Below are 25248 nucleotides of genomic sequence, written 5' to 3'. Positions count from 1 at the left end.
TATTTTTCTGTGTAGCCCCAGGTGATCTACAGTGATTCTGTCTTTGTAGCCCTTACTGAATTAATGACACTTCAGGCTCCTAAAAAATTGAGCCCAATATCGTGATGGAAATATTTTTTTGTTGTGTTGGGTTTTTTCTTTCCTTTCTGATGTATTTAGTGTACTGCTGAGCCCGGCAGACATGAAATTCCTTCTTGGAGTATGTTTATATAAGACATATGCAAGGTGCCATATGGCAAAACCCCAGCTTTCATTCCCTGCACATCCTTGTGTTTCAAATGTTTGGGAGAGCCTGTACCCCTGTGGAGTCTTTACATGGTCTGCTGGCTAGAACTTCCATGGAAAAGAGAGACTAAATGGGCTAAGTAAAATATAGGGGAGTGGAGATCTGGGAGTTTAAAAGTTCAGGGCTTAGTAAGTCAATGGGAAAGCAATAACCCACATGCAGTTCATAGTAGGCATGCTCTGGCTTTTAGGGAATTAAATGACTTAGAGGACAGAAGAAAAGGAATAGATTTTCTCATTCTCTGCATGTATGGAAAGATCCACATTGCCAATGAAATCAAGTGATCAGTTATGAAAGCATCTTTACAAGGGGAGCAACTCAAGTACCTCATATCAAAATGTGTGAACTTCTGTCTTGAAAGAGTTGCTGGATTTCTTTCAGCCTACAGGCTCTGTCTAATGACAGGGTGCTGTGAAAACCCTGGTGTGTCCTTTCAGAGCATCAAAAAAGACAAACCAAGGGGGCCAAGGGCAAGTGAGAGTGTACATAACCCAAAACAGTGTATGGTTGTCTTAAAGCTTATACCAGAAGCACAATGGCATTTATTTGGGGTGTGTGGATATCCTACCTATCAGAAATATTGAGAATTGAACCTATTCCAAACATGGTCTTCTTAAAAAAAAAAAAAAAAAAAAGCACATCAAATTTCATTACATTGAGCTTATATTCTCCAAGTGCCCATTAGGAGGGTTTGGGGATTTCCTTTTAATTAAAATAATGTTTGTTGAGCTTAATTTTTTCCTAAAACATTTATTTTTTAAATGTTTTTCCCCCTGTTACTAAAATCCAAGTAGTAAGGAGAGATAACTTACCACAAAAAAGGCCAGATGTGCTGAGAACAATATTTTTCAAATTGCCTGGCAACAGGAAAAGGGTGATTCCAAGCTGAAGAGACTCTGTAACAATGAATGTAATGACAAGACCTGTGTTTCATCCAGTTATGAAAGGTTTTGTCCTAATTGTTACAAAAGAGGCCAATGGTCATTTTCGGTTTGCTCTTACCTCTGATTTAAAGGTCTGAGGTCCAAATAGAAGCCAAGAATGTTGAGTTTCAAACCTGCTTGTAGGGAAAGACTCATTTTGGTAGTAAACAGTGTATTTCTCTATTCTTTTGAGAATCTATTCACTATTGGCTAAAACAGTTCTGTCCTTGCACATGCAGAGTCTAACTGAGAACATCAGCCGAGGCTGTGAAGTCACTGGAACTAAAGCTCATGGCATGTGTTTTCCTGAATCTTGGCTGTACTTGCTAAGTTGAAAAAGTGTTGTGCAGGTCTCAGATGGAAATCTAAACTTTGTAATATTGCAGCTGGTTTAGCAATGAAAGATGTGGTAGATTATTATGTGTTCTTTGCCGCCTTTAAAATACCATGATAAAGTCGAATATGGGAGCCAAATCTATTCACATGCTTGAAAGTGAAAAGGTTACAGATCTATAAACTTCTGAAATGTTTTCAAATTGTGTTAAGCTGAACTGATATAGAATTAACCACGTTGCTTTATTCGGTAGTGCCGACCATACACATTCGCTCTGCTAAAATACTGTGTGTAGTCTGCAAAAATAAATTCCCCAGAACAGAAATATAATGCAATCCAAATAACTAGTTTTAAAAATAAATTGAACATGAAATAACAAATATGGATGTAGCCAACACTTAGGGTCCAGAATTTACTAGAAAGACACACATGGCTTGTATTTATCTTCTCTGAGTTCTCAAGATTGATACTCAACAAATTATTTCTCTATCTGGGTTGTTTTAGTTTACAAGGGTTTTCTTAGCCCTTCTGTCTTCACTCATACATCAATGTGAAAGCAAAGAAATAAGTATTTCTGTTGTAGGATTTTATTGCATGGTTCATAAATCTTGGAGGAAAGAGACCTTTATTTTTTGTTCTAATCTTATTCAGTGCTATTTGTTTTAATCCTAATCTGTTATAGATTGTTGTCATCTGTATCTGTTTGGAAATAGGAAGAGGATCTGTTACCCCTGTTTTGAAACACCAATGTAGGACAATTTTGGTCTTCACCTGACTCTCACTATGTAGTATGGTCTGCTTGGTGATAAACAATGTTTTGGCCCTCACGGTGTTTTTATTAAGGTATTGTACAAGCATTATAAATAAATGAACCCATGTCTCTATCAGCTCTATGAAACAGACCTTAAAATGTGAACAGGTTGTAACTGATACAGAGATCCAGAGTGAACCTGGGGTGTGGTGTGAGCTGCTTTGTTCCTCTTTGACATAGGAGCTCTTGAATGCAGCAGTGAAAATTTAGTGCTGCTACTGTTAACCATTTCAGTCCTCAGGGAAGGCAAACAGCAACAAAAGAGACTCAGAGTGCAGGACTCTCCCCTGTGAAGGAGTGAAAAGCCCAAATGTCTAGAGGTTTGTTGTGTATGGGATGGTGCAAATGACTGTGAAGAAACTGGCCAAGAGAAAATCTGAGCATTCCTTCTTTTTGGATCTGGAAGTCCTTGTTTAGGATGTCCTGTTTTCAGATCTAACTGAAAATACCTGGAAATACGTGGGTAAAGTCTGCTAAGGCTGTAATGGCATCTGTGGCTAATCACTCCAGCCACTTCTAAAATGTTTTTCCTACTCTTGTGTCTATAATAGAAAAATTTAGACCCCAAACTCATATCCCTGCTAACAGTGGTTCACGGAAACAAAGGAGAAGCCATGTTTTTTCCACAAGGCATAGAAAATCTGTCTCCACAGTCACACAGTTGGGCCTGCCTTGTAAGGGGTGTAAGAACAACTATCTACTTCCCATCCTTGCTTTCTTTTCCTCTGCTACTTTTCTGCCCCTAAGGCTTGGGGTCATAGGATTAAGACAATTCCTCCCATTCACCATAGAGAATGGCATGACAAGCATAAAAAACTGCAGCAAAGTGTTGATTTTGTTGTTATTGTTGAAAATGTCAAAAATGGCCTATTTCATGAATCACTTTGAAGATTCTGTGTTTTGAAGCACTCAGTTTGTTCATTAGAGCTTTCAGTGAGCAGCGCAGTGCTGTGCATCTCTGCATGGCCTGAATTACTGACTGTGCAGGAAGTGTGGCAGCCGCCCCAAACATTCAGGGCTGTGGATTATTCAGGATTCACCACATGGAATGACCTGCTGAATGTGGGTATGGCGCCTTCTCTCCCATGGCTTTGCTGTGTTGGCAGCTTTTGAGTTAATAATTTCCTCTCAGTGGAGGGATGTGGTGGCCTCTTCCATCGTGGATGATTTTCACTTGTTTGAGAAAATCTGGTGCTGTTTGGTCTTTCACTCGTCTCACGTGACTCATCCAGCTGCCAGTAACGGCGTTCCATTTCTCAGTGTTGTCGTGGTACATTTTGGACATCACATCCAAACAAAACCAAGAATGGCAGCTTTTTTTTTTTTTTTAACAAGAAGTAATTAAAGAGAATAAGCAGTAAGAAAAAAAAAGGCAAATGACCTAGTTTGGTCTTTGCCGCAAAACCCACAACCCTCTGGGGATATCTAGTATGTTAGGCAAATATTTCAAATCTGTCTCTATTTCGAATGTGAGTCATTTCAATTAGACATCTTTCAGTTATTTGTTCATTGGTCTTAATTAGGTAAACTCCAAAGCACTGCAGCATGCGTTTATTGTTGAATAATTACTCTTTTGGTAAGTTTTCTTGCTCTTATCTTCTTAGCCTTAATAGCTGATTTTGTCAGTAAGGGTGAAGCTGTCCTGAATGGTAAACAAGGTGTTCCCTAGGGAAGAAAAAGAGTTATTGCCCTTTAGTAGGGGTGTTTGAAATGTTGATCTCATTGTTGGACAGACAGGTTTGGCTTTGTGTAAGGAAATGCTCCGTTTTGTTCTTGGAGAATTTACCCCTAACAAGAAATGTAGGGCTGACCCTACAGGTCCTGACCAGTGTGAGCTGTCCTTCCCTGTGTGCAGCCTCATCACAGGCAATGGGAGCAATTGTCACATGACTTAATCTGGCATAAATCAAGAAAAAACTCCCCCAAAGTCAGTTACCCCAAAATAAAAGAAGCAAGATACCCAGAATTGAACTAACTTGATTACTCATATGGAAGGAATTGCCTGATTGCAGCCTTTGCACACTACTGTATCAACTCCTTCCGTTCCCTTGTGAACACTTAAATGTGAAGATATAAATCAAAACTGCAGGACACAAAAAGACAAAAGTTACCTTGATGGATTCCACTTCCATGAGATCCTTCTGGAAACCATTCTGCTTTTATTAGATTTACTCTCTGTAAATTAGGATTAGTTTTTTATATGGATTTATGGAATGGCTATGGTATAGTGCAAGCAGGGTGAACCCTCTGGTCGAAGGCAAGGGAGTGTGTGCTCTTTTCATCTGTTACTGGTAAGTTACAGAATGTAGGTTAAAGGCCCCTCGATACCAGTGAAAGAAGAGATCTGGTTCCAGACATGGAAAGTGCTTAAATCTTATGTGTGCCAGCCAGTGATATTAATATTGTATAGAACAGCCAGTTGTCAAAGGGCCAGATTCTGTTCTCAGTTAAAGTGGTGTAAAGTGGATTTTTTCCCTTTTTTTCAGAGGTAATGAATTCGCTTTCACATGTGCTTTGGACACTTGAACACTTGGGTTGTCTGTGTTTGGAGATAATCTCACTGCTCAGTTTTTAGTTGCTTTGGGGGAAAAAACCCATGAGCTGCTGGTGTTGTTCTTGTCCATCGTTGTTCCAGCTCACATGTGGTGAGCACATTTCAGAGGCCTTGGTGCAAGTGCAACTGCACTCAGGGCACTGTTGTGCAAGAAATTTTTAGCTCTTACTAATTAATCTGTAAGGTGCTTTGTGAAGGCAAATGGATTGGCTGAAACACAGAATTTCATGGATTTAGCATAAGTGTTCTGGTCCTTTGCAGGGAGCAAATGTGTTCTTTGATTTGACAGCTACAAGAGAAGATAATTATTTTTGACAGCACAGGGATAGTGTTCATGTTATTCCAGGAAATCTCTGTCTTCACACAAACAGGTATCAGTGTGTGCTGCAGTTGGTATTGCTGAGCTTTGGTGGAAGCTTCAAGTTTCTGTGTTTTGATAACATGATAAAATTGGTAAAGTACATATTTAGAAAGCCCTAATGAATTTCAGACTTGTGTCATTTGGGGAATGAAAGAAAGTGTTTTATTACAAGTCCAGTATAAATCTTAAACACTTAAAAAAGGATCTACAGTATTTTGGAGGGAAGATACATCTTGACTGTATTCCAGGTAATTCTGCTGTTGGAAAGAGGAATTGTGAATTGGGTATTGTAATATGATTGATTTACCATCTTCCCTTGGTGGTGTGGCCTTTAAAAACTTATTCACAGTGTTCAGCAGGGTATTTAGATACCCTTCAAATGTGATTCATCTACCCCAGTTAACAGTCCTGCTAAGGTAGGTATTGACCCTGAAGTGAGTTAAATTATGGTGCGATAAAGCCAGAAGAGGAATGGAATAAAGCCTGATGGAGCTGTAGACTCCAGAGGATATAGTGATAATTTATGTCATGGTTACAAGTAGGGCAGAGCTGATAGTTAGAAAGACCCACTATAAGCTGAAAGGCATCCAAAGTGATCTTAAACACCTCAGTCTAAACCCACTGAATACAACTGACTGTGTGGGCCAGAAGATGCTTCATTTCTGTACAATGAGAAATAAACAACCCCACATCCAAATTCCTTGGCAATTAATTTTTGTTTCCTTGTGAAACCTTTCATTGCCACTGCCTTGTTATAAAACCAAGAATTTTGCAAGCCAATCCAAAATGAGTTTACAAAGTTGTCAGTGTAGAGAGTTCTTAGTCAAAGCCTTATCTCTTTTTTGCTTATTTTTTTGACAGTGAACGGTGGCTACAGTCACTGCAGTTTGATCTCTGAGAAGAAGAGCATGATGGACATGGAGGTGGCGAGTGGCTCGGTGCCCGTGTGCAGGCAGGGTCTGTTCCTGCACGCGGGGAACTCCCTGGTGCGGGACCACGCGCTGTCCCGGGAGCGGCTGCTGCACGTGGGCCAGCTCAACCTGGCGCACTCGGATCTCAGGTACCGCTCCGGTGTCACCACCTCGTGCCTTTGGCTCCATCCCAGCGCCGCGGTGTCCCCAAATTACAGCCTGGAAGGCAGGGATGGCACTTACACCCAGCCCAGTGTCCCCCACACGGTGATTTGGCAGCCCACCATCAAACCTACAGGAAGCCAGTGCCGCTTCTATTTCTACAGCATTTCCCTTAATGGAGTATTTGCAGAGTTCCCATACAGCCACATCCTTGGGTTTTGCTTTTAAGGCCATAATGTGAAAATTTGGTCTCTGGTTTTGATATATACACTGTAGTTGGATATGCTATGAACAGAATCTCTATTTAAACATTTGCTATAAATTAATTATATGAAAACACAGAACTCCATTATTTTTTGTTGTTGTTACAAATTTAACATTACCAGATTTTAAACAAGTACCCCAAACAGACATCCATTGTGAATAGAAACCTGCTACAAATTAAAATCTATCCATCTATTTTAATTATGCTGCTTTTTGGCAGTGTATATAATAGGAATAATCTTGACCTTTTTGAAGAGCTGTAGAAAAGAGAAGCCTCAATAAAGTTGTAGCCTTCATCTTAGGTACTTGGAATACTTGGCACTCTGTGGATGGACCTATCAGGCTCTGAAATTTCCATATTCACAGCAAGGGGAAACATGGCCTACAGCTTGGTCTTGAAAATCTGACTGTTCCTGATTTTATTATACATATTCATGCCTTGTTTCCCCTTTTCAATTTACTGGTGGGTTAAGAACATCTGTGTTTTCAGGAGAAAGAGACACGGTAATGTGGCAAGCAAGTGGAAAGGCTTTTTTTCATGTTTGTTTGCTTGTTTGTTTGAAAAGGATAAATAATATCCATGCCACAACAAAATAATCCACTATTGCCACATGGATTTGTAGATGCCTTTGCAGCTGGATATAAATCTTCTCCCTCCTGGTTTCTTTATGGCTCACTGTGGGACTGGCAGTTATCAACCTTTTTTTTTTTTTCATTCTGTCAGTGAGGACAATTATGAAACAAAGATAATTAAGGCAGGAGCAAACAAAAGGAGGAAGAGAATACTTTGCTTAGATCTTTTTGAACCTTTTTGTAAATTTTATAATGAGGAAATGACAGATACCTTCATACCTAGCATCACAGTACCCATCCTCAGAAATATGAACCCCTTCCAGCCTCCATTTGGAAGAGAATTCCCAGAACAACATAAAGGATTGTTGACTGCATAACATGAGAAAGTAGCAGGTGGTAGGCCTGATTCCCTCCCTCTGCTTTGTGGCATGGTCTAAAGCCTTAAGACTCTGCTGCCTCTCAGTTTGGAAGTGTTTGGAAAATATCCTGAAGGACATTACAGGTTGTTTTGTATCCCAGTGGTCATGCTCTGCTTGTATGTCCACCTGGCTAGCAGTGCATTTGTGTTCATGGGATTTGCAAGATGAAGCCAGTGCCCAGCTCTGCTCTGTGGTCCTCACAGACACAGAGTCTCCTTATAACACAGTGCTTTTCATGAGACACATGGCAAAGAGCCAAAACCTTGGTGTTTGAGAGAAGGTGGACAGCATTTCAGACCATTTCTTTTCATGTTGTTTGGATGTTGAAGATTATGGACAAGCAAGAGGAAAGAAGGTCCTTCCCTGAAGAACTGAAAAGAGGAGAATGAGTGACTCAGAAGTGCCTGAGCTGGGAGTGATGCCCAGCAGAGGAGTGAAGTCAGTGGGAGCCAAGGGTGCTCTGTGCCTCCCCAGATCTCAGCCTTCATCAGAAAATGGATGAGAGAGGTGGGGCTGCAGTTGTCAGATGTTGGAGCACATGGACATCAGGACAAACTCTCTTTGCTTGTTCTGGCCAGCTCTAATGATCAGCACAGAGATAAAGGGAGACATAAATTCAAACAATATCTCTGGGTAGAACTTTGAACCACTTTGCATTTCTAGGTTATGGAACATCTAAGGAAAAGCCAAACAAACCAGGGAGCACTTCCCCTAGCAATCAAAAATCTTATTTTAGAGTTTGCAGTTTTGATTGTCTTTGTCCTTTTATCACTTCAATGCACTGAGGCTTGTTATCTCCTTCAGCTTCTCCCTGAAATTGTTTTCCTTTGGAAACTGTATTCTAGGGATGACTGCCTTAGTCCAAAAATCATGATCCCTCTTCTTCCTGGCCCCTTTTCCCCATCAGTTAATAACTTCTGAGCTGTGCAGCATAATTGCTGCTACATTCTATCTGTGAATGCAACGTGTGTGTGGGACTGGAAAAGTCCCAATACCTTCCTCACCACAACTGGAGGCAGCACACAGCTAACGTTGGCCTTTTGTCAAATAATCCATTATCAGCTCCGGCAAACCCGCCCACACTGCGCTCAGTGTGTAAAACCCAGGGAAGGCATCAGAGCACTCGGATAGTGTTGCACAGGGTCCCTGGATGTGCAGCACAACAATCCCCTCCAGCTCCTTAAAACTGTCAGTTATCACCGGGTGCACATTTCCAGTGGCAGTGGAAGGCATGTATGTTTTGTAAATAATCCGGAGATTTCAGATACAGTCATCTTTTCCTCTGAGGGCAGTTGGGAACTGCAGCGCTTCTGGCATGGTGCTACTGGCCTCGTGCTCTGGCTCCAATTACCACGTAAGGGAGTCTCTTAGGAAACACTGCCTCAGTATCCTCTGAGAGGCTGCTGTTACTCTTCAAAGGCCTCACACTCAGCTTTCATGAGCTTAAGAGGCAGTTCTGTTCCCTCAGACTGTCCCTCCCTGGTGCGTGGATGCTCTCTCTGAAGGGAGGTTTGTGGGTGTATTCTTCTGCTGACCCCACTGTCTTTCCAGGATTGCTTATCTGGAAGCCCCTGCAGAGCTGCCCATGCTGATCTGTGTGTCCATGGTGCTCCTTGCACTGCCCTGCTCTCCTCTCTCCCTCTCATCTTACCTGTTTATTTCATATGCATTTATATCTGTATTTGTCCAGAGATTGTGAAATCCTTACAGCTAGCACGGCCTGTGGGTACCAGGCCTGGAATCTGCTCCATGGCTGTAAGAGAAAGATTCTGGGGCACAAAGAGTCAGTGGGTATAATGGGAGCCCCCCTGCAAGCTGGCTGCCAGACACCTGTGTCACTCCTGCATTGGTTTTGTTTCTGTGCCCCTTCTCCCTTCAAACCCCTCAGGACAGGGAGAAATGAGCAGGGCTTTCCCTTGAATAGTGATGGCAAAATTCTGCCAGGAGTACAGGAACTTTGTATTAATTCACCTTGACATCAGGTACCCCAACACTCAAACACCAGGAAATTGAAGAAATGTCAGATTTCTCCCAGCAGAGTTAAATAATATGAGATGTATAATGTATGTAAATTACAGTGCTACAGAAAAAAATGCAGATCCTGGAGGGGACGTGGTTCTGATCTGCACAAGCAGCCTGTGCTTATCATTTTGTAGGCAGAGAATGGATAAGACTCATCTGTGGCAGTGGAAAGAATGACTTTAGTGCCCTCATCTCCTTTGCTTTTGAAGAAAGGCATTCCAGCTTGCCCTGTGATTCAGAACTCTCTCCTGTGTGTCACAGAATCTGTACTCCAACCTCATATCAATACAGTCTCGACTGAGTAAGATCCTCTTCTGGAAAGGTCACTGTTCCTGAGGATTCTGGAAACCTAGTGTTTCTCAGGACAGGGGTGTTTGTGTCCATCCTGCAGGTGCTCTGCACTGACTGCAGCTTAATCAAAAACCAAACTTCTCTCATGGATTTCTGGCAAGATGGGAGCTTTACATAAAGCTTAATAATACAACACCAATTATCACAGGCTGAAATGTAAGGCTTGGGTTAGCTTTATATGATGTAGGAAATGTGTTGAGTTTACTTTAGCCTGAGGCTTTGGGACCACTAAACTGTGATACAAACTGAATTATTTAGGAGAGTTTTTGTACAGCAGAAACCAAGTAATAGGAAGTGCTGTGCCTGGCATGGCATGCTGTAAAGCCTTTCTCAGAATGAGTTTAAAACACCAATCTTTCACTGAGCAAACGGAGCAGGGTTTCCCAAACATATGCAATAAAAGTATACTTATGCCACGTATTTTACAGACATATGGTTCTGTAAATGTTAAAAAATAACGTATGAATGCTGTTTGGTTTGGTTTTTGAAAATATAAATTTGCCATCTGCAGAAACAGGTGCTTTACGTTTGTCCAGAGACCAACTGTGCAAACCTAAAGGGAGAAATTACAAACAATGGTTTATGGAAACCTCTAAAAATTTTTAATATACTGTTTTAAACTTTCTGGTGGAAAACAAATTATCTGATTGTTCTCTATCAGTGAATGGTGGAGAATTTAACATCTCTCGTGATTTTAAAGGGTTTTTTTATATTAAGCCATATTGGAGCTTAAAAACCTGTCAGTAGTGAATGCAGTATTCCCAGCTGTATGCCTCAGACAGGTACCACCTTTTGACAACCTTAATTTCATGGGAAGGAAGTATTTTTGGAGCTTTTGATTGTTGTTATTTTTTCCATCCCTTTTTGTTCTTTTGAGGGCTATTACCAAGGAAATTTTATAAGTTATCCCAGTTTCCCCTCGTAATATTAGTGATGGATTAATGGAAATAATAGTGATAAAATAATCTAAAGTGTAAAATAAATGCAATTTATTCAGCAGATTCATAGTTGAGTGTATAAATGTCCAAAATACTTTTAAGTACATGTGTTTCATGCTTTAAAATGTGTCAGACCTGTCTTAGCTGTGGTGTCACACACAAGCTGCCAAATGGCTGGGTTTTCTTCAGCTTTTGTGGTGCTAGCATCATAAAAGCATAAAATTCATTTAAGTGGAACATGTCAGCTAAAGAGCCACGGGGCACTCCTCTGGAGGGTTTATTAGCTCAGGTACAGCTTTCCTGCACACAGATGTACTGTTTCCTCTCCTTGGTCTGGCATGATGAAGCCATAGGTTAAACCCTCCCATGCTTTGGGGATATGTAAGGAACACCCTCTGCTCCTAAGAAAAAGCACACAGTTGGATCATCCACAGTAAATGTTTATAGCTGAGATAAAATGTTTTATTTTAAGCCATAAACCAGTTGCTAACTGCTTGGAAGAAAATGTTAGGAGGAAATGTTTCTTAATGCAGTGCTTTTCTGAAAAGTCTTTTGTGGAGTTCCTCAAGGATCTGCTTCCTCAATGAATGGATTCAACACACATGAAAAATGATGAAAAATCACTTCTGCAAAACAGAACTGTGATTTACAATCCCATGCACTCTTTATTATGAAAAATGGAGATGGGAGTACATAGGCTGCCATTTTAAATTTACTGGCTGTGAACTTTTTATTCTGTGGAAGTAAATGCTCAGCAGATCTCTCATTGATTTTGGAATGCTGGTTGAAAGCAAGCAATTCTTCTGCTGTATTCCTTTTTTCCTCAGTGATCTGGCTCCTTTTTTAAGTTAGCAAAGGAAAGCATGTCTCTAACATGTAAGCAAAGCTCAGCTAGCCTTTTTTGTGTCAACAAAAATGCCAAGGCATTTCCCCAGTGTGCTCTGAGGAAAATGACAGTATTTTAATAATTCAGAAATGCCCAAAGTTCTCAAACTTCATTCTCAGCTATTGTTTTGCCCAATCTATTATGCATTGAAAGTCTCAATCGTGATTGATGAGCTGCCTGTAGCAGTGAAGATTCTCTGTTCCATGTGTTACCCAGTGTGTCAGATTAATCCTATGTAAAGTGATGCTGTCTTTACACAGGTTGGAGAGGAAGCATTGCAGATTTTTTTGGTGTAATTGCTGCATTAGACAGGCAACATCAGCAGAGAGCAAGTGCTTCCATTCTGCAGGGTTTAACAAGTGTTATGTCTTGTACAAAAATCATAAACCCTGTGGTGGTTAGTGGTGCTTAATGAAAACTGTATTGCAGGTCACCCAGGTTTCAAGACTCAGTAGATTCTGCTGCTCCATGCCTGAATGGAAGTCACCCGGCTCAGCACATTAAACAAGAATGCCCCAGTGATTATAAGGTTCTGTCTGAGGCTTCCCCACATAGGAGGATTACAGAGGGGATGGAGCTGAGAGCCTCCAGTAGTCTGCATCCTGAACTAGACCTAATGAACAATAGCTTTACAAATTCACTTTCATCCTACTTGTTTAATAATGAACACAGCTCCTCCCTGGGTCCTTTGTCACTTGGCACCCCTCAGCACTCGGCCAGGCTACAGACAAGCAACCTGAAGAAGAGATGCATCTCTGTTGTGCCGTCTTCAGCCGAAGGAATCGATATTACAGCGATCATCCGCACGTCGCAGACGTCACTGGTCACCTGTGTGAATGGACTGCGAGCTAACTCAGCTGGCATTTCCTCTCATCCTGTGGAGATCAGTCATCACAGTGCTCAAAAATCCTCTCAGCCCCAGTCTTGCTCTCAGCCTGGAAACCCTTGCAGTATTCCCTCCCCTCCAGCATGTCTTGTACCTCTTTCCACTGAGTGTGACAGAGGTGACTGTGAGCAGATACAAATGCAGCAAGTCGAGGAGAATGGCAGCCTCAGCCTTATGATGAATGGCACGAGCCTTCCTCCCCAGAACTCCTCGCACGGCACGCAGAAGGTGAGTTTCTTAAAGCAAGAACCGGCTGACGATTATTCCTCCACTGCGGATCTTTTCCGCCATCACCAGGGGCTGCCTCCCCCGTACCACCTCCACCAGCAGCTCGGCCAGAGCCCCGGCACGCTGCCCCAGCTCAGCACCTCCGTGTCTCCCAAGTCCCTGCAGCCCAGCGACGGCGACGAGCAGGAGCTCGGCAGTGGCAAGCAGGTGTGTCAGTGGATTGACTGCAGTGCCACGTACGACCAACAAGACGAACTGGTCAGACACATAGAAAAGACTCACATTGACCAGAGGAAAGGAGAGGACTTCACTTGCTTCTGGGCAGGCTGTGTCCGCCGCTATAAACCCTTCAATGCTCGTTACAAACTGCTGATTCATATGAGGGTTCACTCTGGAGAAAAACCAAACAAGTGCATGGTAAGTCTGGATTATATTTGTTTGAATAGAAACATAACTGCTCTTCTCTCTTTCTTGCTCTCTCTTCGATCTTATTCCAGTATAATTGTTGTGCTTTCCTGTAACTTAGTCTGTAGCAGGCTAAAGGGGAATTGGAGAAAACCTTAATCTAGAAGGAAATGATTGAGTAAAAAATACTGTAGTTCTTGGAAAAGGGATTCGGTTTCCTTATATGAGAGCTTAACTTTTAATACAGTGCTTTGTTTTTTTAATATTCATTAAACCACTAATAAAGTGATGATCAAAGCACGCAGCCGTCACTTAACGTAAAACAAAGTCACTGAGCCTCGGGTGACATTTTTAATCAAGAAACATAAAACACATCTAATGAAATTCTTCTCATTCCTTGAGCTGAACAATAACCCATAGAGTTGTAAGTGCAAAAGCTTCAAATGTAGTTTAGACAAAAGAAAGAAACTTGTTAAAGGATTTTAAACAGTTAAAAGACTAAAAAGAATATATTTAATTACATTTTCAAAGGTTGTTAGGGGCTTTTTTAATTTGCGAAACAGAGCTTTAAAAATAAGTAAAAACCATTGTTCTCTTCTGATCAAGAAGATGTAAACAACAGCAGTGTTCCAAAAAGAGGATCTTGGGAATAACACCATCTCTGCATCTGCCCACCATGATGACAATATGGCCAAACTAAAATAAAAGTTAATGACTTCCATTAAGCTTTCCACATGTTTGAAACAACAATGATATAAGACCCTGACTGAAACAGATGAAGCAAAACAAGTTTGACATAAGCTTCCAAATTGGGCCATGAATTTTGGAAAGTCTCATTTGTAACACCCACACGCGTGTGCACGCATGCACACGCACAAAAAAGTGCAGACAAAGGGAATGGTTATGGCAGCACGTTGGGGTTCCTGATAGGCAGAATTTTCAGCTATATGTCTATTTTTTTGTTTTGATCAGAGCATGATGCAGTGGAAAATGCTTGTAAGGATGTTAGATCATGACACACTTTTCCATGGTAAGCTGTAGCTTTCTATGGAGGAATAGGAAAGAATGTTTGTAGAAAAAGCTTTCAGGCCTCCGATGGTTATGGAAGGGACAAGGAAGAAAACAAAAGTATTCAAAATGTGTTGCAGAGAAGAATTTTCTCTGTAAGTGATTGTCCTGATTATCTTTTTACTTCCATGGGATAAATGAAAAACATTATCTTAATGTCTGCACAGTTTAGTAGGTATTCCCTAAGATGATACTGGAAACAGAGCACATACTTAGAGAATACCATCAAATTGTTCAAGATAAAATGGAAACACTCTAAGACTTATGTGTTTCTTTTTGCTTTGAAAGCAAGAACCGAGTGGTTCTATTCCAGAAGTAGCTCAATGACATTTTCTAAATTTACAAATGAATTTAACTTCCCATGAATAGGTCTCTTTTATTTATAAATTATCAAAGGATAATGCAAGTTTGCTTCTCTCCAAACAAAAGCATAGGTAAGTAAATTGAAAGCATACTTAAAACATGAAGCCCTGATTATTTTCCTGTGGTGCTGAAAGATCAGTAGACTCCGTGGATAAGGGAACTTGTCTCTTTTCCTGAAAAATGCATATTTAACAGGTATTGTATGGCAGATTTCTAATGTTACATTCCCATTCCTACAGAAAACTTGGTGAACCAGAGAAATGCTGCAGTATCTTAGTAAATGCTAAAAATGTCGTACTTTCAATTAATTTCATCTGCAGTGAAGTACTGGCTTTTGATAACACATCAAGGTTTTGTGAATAGATTGGAAAAACCTCTGCATCTGATATTGCAGACAGCCTTTATGTCATATTTATATAGCCTTGGCATGTAAGCATATAGAGATCTCTTTTACTGGAGCAGATATTGTGGTTGTTCCCATACATGGAACAGCCCAATCAGGACTGGGAGCTCCACATTGCTCAACTTGGAGTTAACCCTTCTCTTCCCACAGCAAGAGCCATCCACTGTCAGCAGAGGTATTGTGTGTTAAACCTTGCAGTCTGGAATTCTGCAGGGAGGGAAGTGGATCCAAGAGAATACGCAGAAACCATCTCTTCTTTGCAAATTTAGTTTTCTGCCCAGAAAACAGCTTGATCTAGCAGGATCCAAATCTGCAGCACAGCTCCTTGAAGTTATTAATATCAAGTGGGGATTATTTGCCCAGTGAGTTCCATTCCATGTGAAACAGGGGTTGCTGTGCAGTGTTGCGTTGTGCAGTGATGTCATGTCATTTTAAATGATGGCTTTTCTTTTGATGTGGTAATAATTGTGCTGTTATTCCTGCAAATTAAGAAGGCAATTCTTTCTCTGTCTATAGAGGTCTGAGATTTTGTTTTGTTTTTGCTGTAGCTCTGTTAAAGTAACTTTGGATCTCTTGTGTTTGTAGTGGAGATTTTCTTTTGCTGTTCACAATTACCCATTGTACTTTCTTTTAAAGCCTCAATTTCTCTCTTGCCTGTAAGATTACTGCCTGACTAGGTATTGAACTGCTCAGGAGAAGCTAACAGTGAACAGCACCCCTCTCTCATACATAAAAGTACTTTTCCATGTAAAATTATTAATTTCTTATGACAGGCTTTGCTACTATGTACTGTAATAGACAAAGGAATTTTGGAATTCAAGCTACTTGAGAACAGGAAATACATGAGACATTTTGATTGAAAAGTAAATGGTTCACTAAAACTGCAGTTAATCCTTTTATTATCTTTCCAACAGCAGTTTCCACAATACTTTCATGAGGTAAGCTTCCTTCAGTCCAACTGTAACACTCTCATCGTTGCAGCTGGTTTGAATTTAGCGAGCCTGCTTCTTTCTTCACTACAGACAGGCGACAGGCAAAACAGGATCTGCTGTGGAGCACTGCTGATGTTTTGGGTCCATATTCTGCTCACTGTGTTCCACTGCCAGAGCTGGTACTATGAGTATTCTGTTTTCATATTCTGTTAAATATTCTAATTAAGCGGTGCCTTCTCGTCATTGTGTCCTTCAGTTTGGTTTTTCCTTGGGCTCTGCAAGTAGTCTAAAGGAAACTACCTAATCTCTTTGCAATATCCTGTTATGTTTCATACTTAACTCATGTTATTTTAGTTTTATTAAATTTGGGGTTCATCTGCATTATAATCAAAAATATATCCAACAAAAATAATGATGCAATGCCTTTAAGACTTTAACTTCTGAAGATTAATTTCATGCTTTTTTAGATTTGATGTCCCAGACAATTGGAATTTTGATTGTCTGAGACAGCAAAAATTAGCAAGCTTAAATGGTTTTTATTTTAAAAAAAGGAACAGAAAAAGTTTCTCATAGCTGCATCTTTTGCTGCCTTTCAGTTCTTCGAATACTTTGGTGAGTAGAAGCATGCTGATCTCCAGATATTGCATCCTTGGTTTAAGCCTCTGCTTGCAATGTAAAAACAGAGCTGCTCATTTAGTTGTCTAGAATTGTTTGATTTGGACAAATCTGTGCTTGGCTTATTAGTTTACCCTCTTGTACTCTTGTGGCTTCATAATGAGTAGAAAATATGTTCCCATCACTGCCTTCATGTGTGCTCAGGGGCCTCCCCAGACAGGATCAAGGTAAATGATTTATCTTCATGTAATTTCTACAGGTGTAATTAGTGTTCATAGAAATTTGCTATCATAATGTATGTGACATCCATGAAAGGATGGACAAGGATAATATTTATGGTTAATGTCTTTAGTTTTTGTATTTCAGAGAAACAAATGCCTCCTCTGTGTGTTCTAGACCTGTTCTCTGTGTTTTCCTAGAGAGTTAAGACTTTAAAGCAGAATCTTTTTTTCATGCATATATTCAACATACTCAGTTTGGGAGGAATCTGAATGGAGTGGTTTGGGTGCTGTAATGTACACAGTGAAATTCAGCACCTGTGCTGTTTGTAGTCAGTTCTTTTGAATCCCTAAGGCTGAGACACCACAGGTACTGCATTAAACATGGGGAAATTGAGACAGAGAAGATAAGTAACTTGCCTCAGGGCGTCTTTAGGCAATTCCAGCATTCCAGGGCAGATCTTGTGTTCCAATCACCATTTCACACAAACTAACAATTTGCAATTTACTGGTGAAACAGATTTTTGTACAGATTGCACAAAAGATTGCGCTCTGGCTGAACTTCCTGTTGAGTTTTCTCCGCACGTCTCTGACGCAGGTGGTTTGACATGATGTGAGTGTGTGAGAGCTTTCATCAGAAGGCTTGGCTGCATCTGTAACACTGCATGGGCAGCGACCTGCTTATTGGGAATACAGGAGAATGCCTGTGGAGCAGATTAGTATTATTGCTTCTGTTTCTGAGGAAACCAGCGTGGCATCTCTGTTCTCAGTAGATGGCGAGTCTGGTGCCGTCTGCAGTCCATGGAGAGTGTGTGTGCAGCAATGCAGGGTGGGAAATGAGATCTCTACAGGGCTGCAGCTACAGAGGAGTCTCAGGGACAGCCCTGCATCTGTGGGGAAAATGGGTCTGCATGCAGCAGCTTATCCGCTTGTGAGTTACTTCACCTAAACAATGAGTTTCCATGCCTGACTCGAGGGAATGTTGTGGAAGTCTGGAAAGTGTTTTCAGCTTTTGGAGTGGAGGGTGTCATGCACTGATGCCAAAGGAGTGCTTTAAAAGAACAACAATAATATTGGGCTCACTTTCTTTCCTTTGAAGTCAGTAGTAGGAAACATCCATTCTATCAAAGCTGCCTCAGCAGAGATCTCTCTTTTTATTAGGTCTCTGATGGCATTTCCCGATACTGTCAAGGAATATCAGCATTCAAAACACTCTGATTAGAGGAGTAGACAGCAATTCAGTGGTTTTGTGGAAACACAATGTTTGTTTGTTTACAAAGCCCACTGCAGATTCCAGGGCAGCACAAATGGGTTTAAGCGTGCCCCAGCACTGGAGGGCAGGCCAACAACAGGCTTTAGGCTTGGCTCTCAGTTCATGCCCAACCAGCTGCTGAATTTGAACTGCTGTCTGCCCACAGGAAAGCTCCACACTAACAGGTCTTGCAGAGCAAAAGGAGCAGAAATTACTGGGCCCAGATTCCCTTGTGAGTGGGATTGTGCCGTGTTCCAGAACTGCAAATGACTACAATGCAATGGCTCTGTACTGCCCTTGAGGGCTTGGGACCTTGCCTTGAGCTGGGCTGCAGAGGGGGGAGCTGCCAGGGTTTTCCTGAAAGATTATCAGCGTCCCAGTTTGGTCCTGGGATTGTTGGGCTTCTGTGATGTGCATCTCCTTTATCAGGCTGATATAAAAATGATAGAGGATGCTGGACCTGGTGGGACTGTGCTCTGAGCAAGCTGGACTGGCTGCCTTTTCTCTTGCTCTCCAGCAGTCTGATACGGGTTAGGTCTGGCTGACATACTGTCAGGGTTCTTTTTGTGTAAATCTAAATAAATTAAAATGAAGTAAATTCCAACTGTTGCTGCCAGAATGCAGAATGGCTTTCAAGTTCACTTGTCTGCCTTAAAAATGTCATACAGGACATTTTTGTTATACAGGACCCTTTTGCTGAAGAGATCTGAGAAATGGAATATGGTAGTTTGAGGTATAGCATGAAACTTCTATGGAGGAGGCTTTCAGATACATTTTTAATCCTATGAAAATGTTTAATTCCACAAGGTTTAATTTCATTTTGCCTGATACATTATTAAGTAATTTGGGACCTGTTTAAAACATACTAATCCTGAAGATTTCCTGATATATTTGTGCAGATCTGGTGATTGTGTGTAGGTATTGCTGTTCAGTGTGTTAAATAAGGAACAAAGTGGGGTGTTAGCAGTACTATCACCACAACACAGCGGGCACCCCCCCTGTGAAACTCCCTGCCATAGGATATAGTAATTAATTGCCACTGTTATGGTTCTCACAGTGTTGGATAATTTCCACTAACAGTACTTGGTATCTGCTGAAGGTAAGGTAATAGGCAGATAGTGGTTTAGGGAACAGATAGCCTTGTGACAAAAGCATGGATATTCATTTCCATCCTCCATGATAGAAATTTTATTAGATATTTCACCAGTTTTTTCAAGCCAGCAGTAGGATCACAGTAGAGCTTTGAGAAAAAAACATTAGTGAATCTGGGTCACCTTCATTTTGGAAAAGAAGTGATGGGGAACAGTGAACAGGACTAGAGGATTTTGTTACTATTGACATTTTAGAGACAATGTGCTATTTTGGAAATGTTTCAGTATTTCAACCCATAATTTTTTACTTTCTGTTTCAACATGAATAAGGTTTAAACAAAGACACTTCTTTTTTTTTGTTGTTGTTTAAAAGCTTTTCCCATCTGATTTATTCAGTGTTTTTATTTTTTTAGCAGAGTCCCCCAGACAATTATGTTTCAGCTCATCCTGGACTGATTTATCTTCTCTTCATTCTTCAGTGTTCTGATTTGGCTACTGAAACACATATTTTTCACCACAATTCCAACTGTGACCTGATTTGAGTACAAGGAAAATGATCCATTTGCCTGCAAAGCCACAAATATTTGTCAGAATACTAAACACTGAGCTTTTGACAAATACCTGACAGTGCTCTGAGTGAAAGAGAACATCTCAAGTGGGGAACAGTTTTGTCCTAGAAGTGTTTCTCCCCAGGGACTGCTGCTGGCACCCTTGTGGCACAAGGATGGGCACTTGTACCAGAGCTCCTCCACACCAAGCAAAGTCATTCATGTGCTTTGTCAAATAATATGGGCTGAAGTATGCCCAGCTTTCAAAAGTGAAATTTATTAGTTGTGACCTGCCATGTCTGGCTGCCAGACAGATTTCTGGGAATGTCTCCCAGGTCTCTTTTGGAAGATTTCTTCTAGGCTCCTTTCCCTTCCCTTTGCCCAGTCTGTGTACAAAAATGACATCTCGATACCACGTTTTTATCTTTATCCTCTTGTCCCACAGGACTCAGCAAGTAGTGATTCTTTCTTATATTAAGACACTCACAATTATTTCCAGCTCTGCTGTGGCCTGGTTCTGCATGTAGATTTATTCAAACCCCAGCCTCAGCACAGACCTATAAACCTCTCATGAGGCATCACCTTTTGAAGATATCTTGCAAACAGCCTCCTAACTCCCAATTCTTTCCAGCTGCACCACAAGATCACTTTCTTTGCCATGCAGATCAATGGATTTTATCAAATAATCACATCTGAGGAGCAAAAAGGGAGAAAGGCTTTCCAGCCTCTAAGCACTGCATTTGCTATAACTCAGGATTTCTGCAGCTCACCATTTCCCATTCAGCAGAAGTGTGACAAGGTTTCTTTCTCACTGTCTCCCCTGCCTTGGAGTGAATCATCCATGGATTTCACTGTTTAAATCTGCTCAGTAGTAAAGATAAGTGATACACCCTTAACTAGTCAGATACATTCTCCACTCTAGTAATCAGAGCAGGAAATGTAATAGTGAAATTCCTGTTTGCAGTGAAATACCTTAATCCATTTCAAGAGTACCTCAGAGATGTGTCTAGCAGTTGTGTCCTAAAACCATAATTCTGCAGGATCCATCATCATTTTGGGTGGGTGAGTTGTCTCCAGAAGATCTGGGAAAGCAGGGTGCATTCAGTGATATGCATATTTACAAGCAATGAGAGAGGAATTTTCTTTTTTACCCCTTGAAATTTAATTTATTTAAAAAATCTTGCATCCAAATATTATTAATCCTGTCATTTGGTGGACAGCTTGGCTGCTTGGTGCAGAACTTGTAAGTTCTAAAATTTTAAGCAAAGTATTTGTGCTTGTGTTCTTGAGGTTAAGTGCTTGGCTTTGTTTTATTTCTTTGTATGTGTTCTGTGGGGATTATTTAAAGTGGTAGGAATTGTTCAGAACTCTCAGTGATTTAGCCTCTCTGAGCAGTGATTAACCTCAAGAAGGAAAAATAGTTTGTATCACCTGGCAGAAGGCTTGGTCAAATTAAAAAGCCATAAAATTAAATAATGTTTAAAACCTGTGCCAACGATATACTTAATAATATTGCTATTAGGCCAATACGTTTTAATGCTCGTTATTAGTAAAACCTATGTCATTTAATAAAAATGTTAATCTGCATTTGTAGGCAGCAGAGAGGCTGTATAGTGTAGTCTCGGGGGAGAAAGAGGAATTTAGTGCACATTAAAAACTTTATACAGTCGTTTATGCAGTTTTATCTCAGTTCTCAATGTGATGCATTTGTTTGTTACTTTGGGGCAAACCAGCAGCAGTTGGCCTTTAATATCAGATGAGAAATGAAAAGCCTTCATTGCGCAGTGCAGGGTCACATTCTAAAACCTTCACTGGCTCATTTAGCAACTAGTCCAGTGGGCCTGGTAAAAACCCAATGTCTGGTTAAGCTAAATATATCAAAATGTGATCTGCTGGCATCTGACAGCTCAGTCTGAGCTATTTCCAAAAGCAGGCCTGGTTTTGGGTAGGTTTGTTTTGGAGGTGCCCTGCTCTGCACCTCTGAAGGTGAGGTCCTCTTCCTCTCAGCCCAGGAACTGAGTTACTGAAATGTTGTGAACACTTTGGGATATTGTCACCTTGGATCTCCTTTTCCTTACAAGTACAATGAAATAAATTTCTTTGAGCACAGTGAGGGTGAATAATCACTGTGAGGTACTGAGGCCAATAACTTAATGTGCCCATAATGCTATTTTGCATCTCTAATAATTCCTTCTGCTGAGAATCTCAAAGCTCTTTCAAGCTTTTGCCTGCCAACAGCATTTCCTGTGTGATGAAAGCTCTTGTGCCTAAGTTGTAGATACAGTTGAATTAAGACAAATTACTCTGCTGCTTTCTCTCCCTGTTTAAACTGGTGTCATTGTAAAGAACATATGAAATGTCTGGTGGAAAAGGCAAGGAAAATACTCCTTCCCAGAGTATTTTCTCTTTCATGTATTTTGTAAAGTTGGTATAAGACTGTGCACCTTTGCTGACCAGAGAGACCCTTTTACTTCAGAACATTATTCTCATGAGTAGAGGTGTGCAAGACAGTGGTTTTATTCAGCTGTACTGTGGCTTTCAAAGAAAATGTCACCATTGTAGAAAATTCAGTGTCCTGTGTTCTGTCTTACACCTGTATTTTCTGTATTTGGGTAAATCGGAAATGGCTGCATTTCAAATAGCTGTGCATTTAATCACAGACATTTGTCAGTGCCTGACTTTTCTATTTACATCCCTGGCTGATTGTGGAGTAAAGGAACAATAGGAGTTTTATTTCAAAGTCTGCTGTAGCTGTCTGTATCAGTGTCTTCCCTCCATCTCCTTCTTTTATTGTTGTGTACAGATAACATATGTGTGAAGAGATCCTCTGCTCAGGTACAGTGGAGCTGCAGTGTTAAATAATTGATCTTGATCTGTCTTTTGAAACTGCATCCAAGGCATTTAAAAGTGGGAAATGGAAAAAGCATGTTCTCATAATCCAGCTCAGTAAAGTTTGCACAACTGCTCTTTGTTTCATCATGCCTACAATAAATCTTTCATTTTTGCCAATTGAGAATGCCTACTAAATCTGCAAATGATTACTTCCCTGAATTGTGTTGGGATTCTTGCAATACATTTTTCTTACATGGGTAATGATAAAATAAGAGTCCATCAAAAAATATTTTATTGCCTGGCGGAGAGCCTTTTATGAAATGGTTTTGATTCAAGGAGATTCCTCCAAGTGTTTTAGAACCGTTGCTTACAACTTCCCTTTAACCCTTGCATGGAGGGCTGCCAGGCCCTGGGAATGTCAGGATCAGGGTCAGTCAATCAGCAGCTGGTGGAATGCAGGGCCTGGGTATCAGTTTAACCTGCAGCCCTCGGCCCGGAGCGCGAGTGCCTGCTTGTAAAGGGGATTGTGTTACCACGAGATTGGAGAGCTGATGAATGTCAGACTGGTGGGAACCTTGTAAAGCTAATCTGCTGTATCCATGTTGATATGATTGCACCCTGCTTCAGCGAGAGAGTGAGGAAGATGCTGTGTTACAAAAAAGGAAAGCACAAGGCAGAATTGGTGGGGCCATCTGGGTCACTGAGCCCAGGCACCACTTTACAGTAATCCTTCCGTACACCCAGAGGCACAGAGCACCCCTCTGTCCCTGCTTTCAGGAACGGTGTATTGTCAACATTGTGGCTTGTAAGTCAGGACCTTTCAGTCATGTGAAACAAATCCTGCCCTTTTTCCCCTTGATTTCAGATTGGGTACAACTGTGTTTGTCTGCCTGTGCCCAGGAGCCACCAGCTGAAGGAATTACCCTGCTTTCCTTACAAAGAGACACAGTCTCAACCTGGTTCCCTGCAGACCTTGAGCAAACTGTCTCTACATAAAACAAGGCCCAGGGGATGTTCCTGGCATGGTGCAAGCCATGATGCCTGAGAACACATTCAAGTACTGCAGGGAGAAGGGATCTGGCAAGAGACAGATACCTTGTGGTACTTGCTTGCACTCCCAAAACAGCGGTAGACCTGACCACATCTATTGCTTGATGTGTTGCCCACTTGCCTCCCTGTAATAAGCTGTCCCCTCAGAAAAGACATGGGAGATCAGGAAAAAAGCAGATTGTGTGAAAATACTTTTAAGTATCACAATTACTTGCAGGGTTTTATCTTCCTGCATATCCTCAAATGTAATGACATTTTTAATTGCATGGCCGTGGTGATCTCAGAGTTCCCTGTTTGCAGTACTCTGGTCCAACTGAACATTTTTAGGTCATGCTTTGTCTTCAAGGCCAAGCAGTGAAAAGCTGACAACACCCAGGAACCAGACATGCATCAGATGAGCAGGGCACACCAGTTTAGTCAGAGTAATTCTTTTAGCCAGGTAGGTTATAAATAACATGTTTTACATTTCAGATTGGCAAACCTCCTCCTGCATACACCTTGCTTCTCAGCTGGCCACTGACTATTTCTGTTCAGGTTTTGAAAGGAAACACTCATGAATACTTACTTTCAGGCATGAAGAGACTTTGCTGAATTTGGAGGGAGGTATTGGAGGTAACAGTGAACATGACAGGAAAGGCTGGGTGTGGGATTCTGCATCATCCCTACTCACAGATGGATAGTGAAAAGCAGCAAATTTAGGACTTCGTAAAGGAAAGGCTTTTAAACACTGAGCAAAGTTAAACGGATCAGAATGGAAGGAACCTTTTTGAAGCTTGGGTCTTCTCAGGGGTCTGTGATACCCCCAGCCTTCCTCAGTACCTCTCAGGCAACTTGTAGCCAGGCCACTAGGATGACAGCACGTTTAAAACATGAATATTTGTAACTGCATTACTTCATTTCTAGTGCTGTAAAAATACCATTCGCATAATGGGGTAATGGCCTGCAAGTTCTCATGATTTCAACTGTTTTGGAGTTACAGGAGTTCTGTTCCTTTATGGCAAGCATCCATTTTTCATTTTAACATCTTTGGCACTTGCCTAAAGGATGGGAAATTAAAAAATGATTAAGGGGACAGAGAGACTGTCTTTTAAGGAAAGATGAAAGGAATTAAACTGAGGCTGGGGTGGGGAGAAAAGAAAAGGGAGGGATTGTTTAGGAAAGAATAGAAAACAAGTAGAGTGATTGGGCAAAATCAGGCAAAGGAGAATTTAATTTTTCACTGAAGGTTTCCCAAAGAGGAGGTCTCTTTTAGAGTGGAATAATTTCGTAGTGGAAATAGAAGATGCCCAACTGTATGAGTAACATAAGCTGTCTTACAAAATTGAAAAATAAATTGTAGAGAATAATTTTGAAAGCAAAATTACATCACACTTCTGCCACTCTCTGAACACAGACTATTGCATTACTGGGTATAAGAGAAGGAAATGCATTAGCAGGCACAGGGATACAGTTTAAACCTTCAGATGCCTGCACTCTGAATGTATTATTTGTGTATTTTTGTCCTGCTGATGTTGCTATGAGGTAGCTGAGGATGGTCCCCATGCAGAGCACCGGGTGCTCAG

At 41.0% G+C, this 25248-nt stretch overlaps 1 protein-coding gene across 1 annotated transcript in view; it reads left to right on the top strand.

Annotated features, from left to right (window-relative positions):
- GLIS1 (GLIS family zinc finger 1) overlaps window positions 1-25248 on the top strand; it is a 176515-nt gene that overhangs the window by 76077 nt on the left and 75190 nt on the right. Inside the window, 2 exon segments of the mRNA XM_064720276.1 lie at window positions 6131-6329; window positions 12225-13326. Coding sequence (XP_064576346.1) covers window positions 6131-6329; window positions 12225-13326 — 1301 coding nt within the window.

This window comes from Zonotrichia leucophrys, chromosome 8, assembly GCF_028769735.1.
Source record: "Zonotrichia leucophrys gambelii isolate GWCS_2022_RI chromosome 8, RI_Zleu_2.0, whole genome shotgun sequence".
NCBI classification, from domain to species: Eukaryota; Metazoa; Chordata; class Aves; order Passeriformes; family Passerellidae; genus Zonotrichia; species Zonotrichia leucophrys.
The sequence above is the reverse complement of the archived record's forward strand: the minus strand, read 5'-3'. Positions and strand labels throughout refer to the sequence as shown.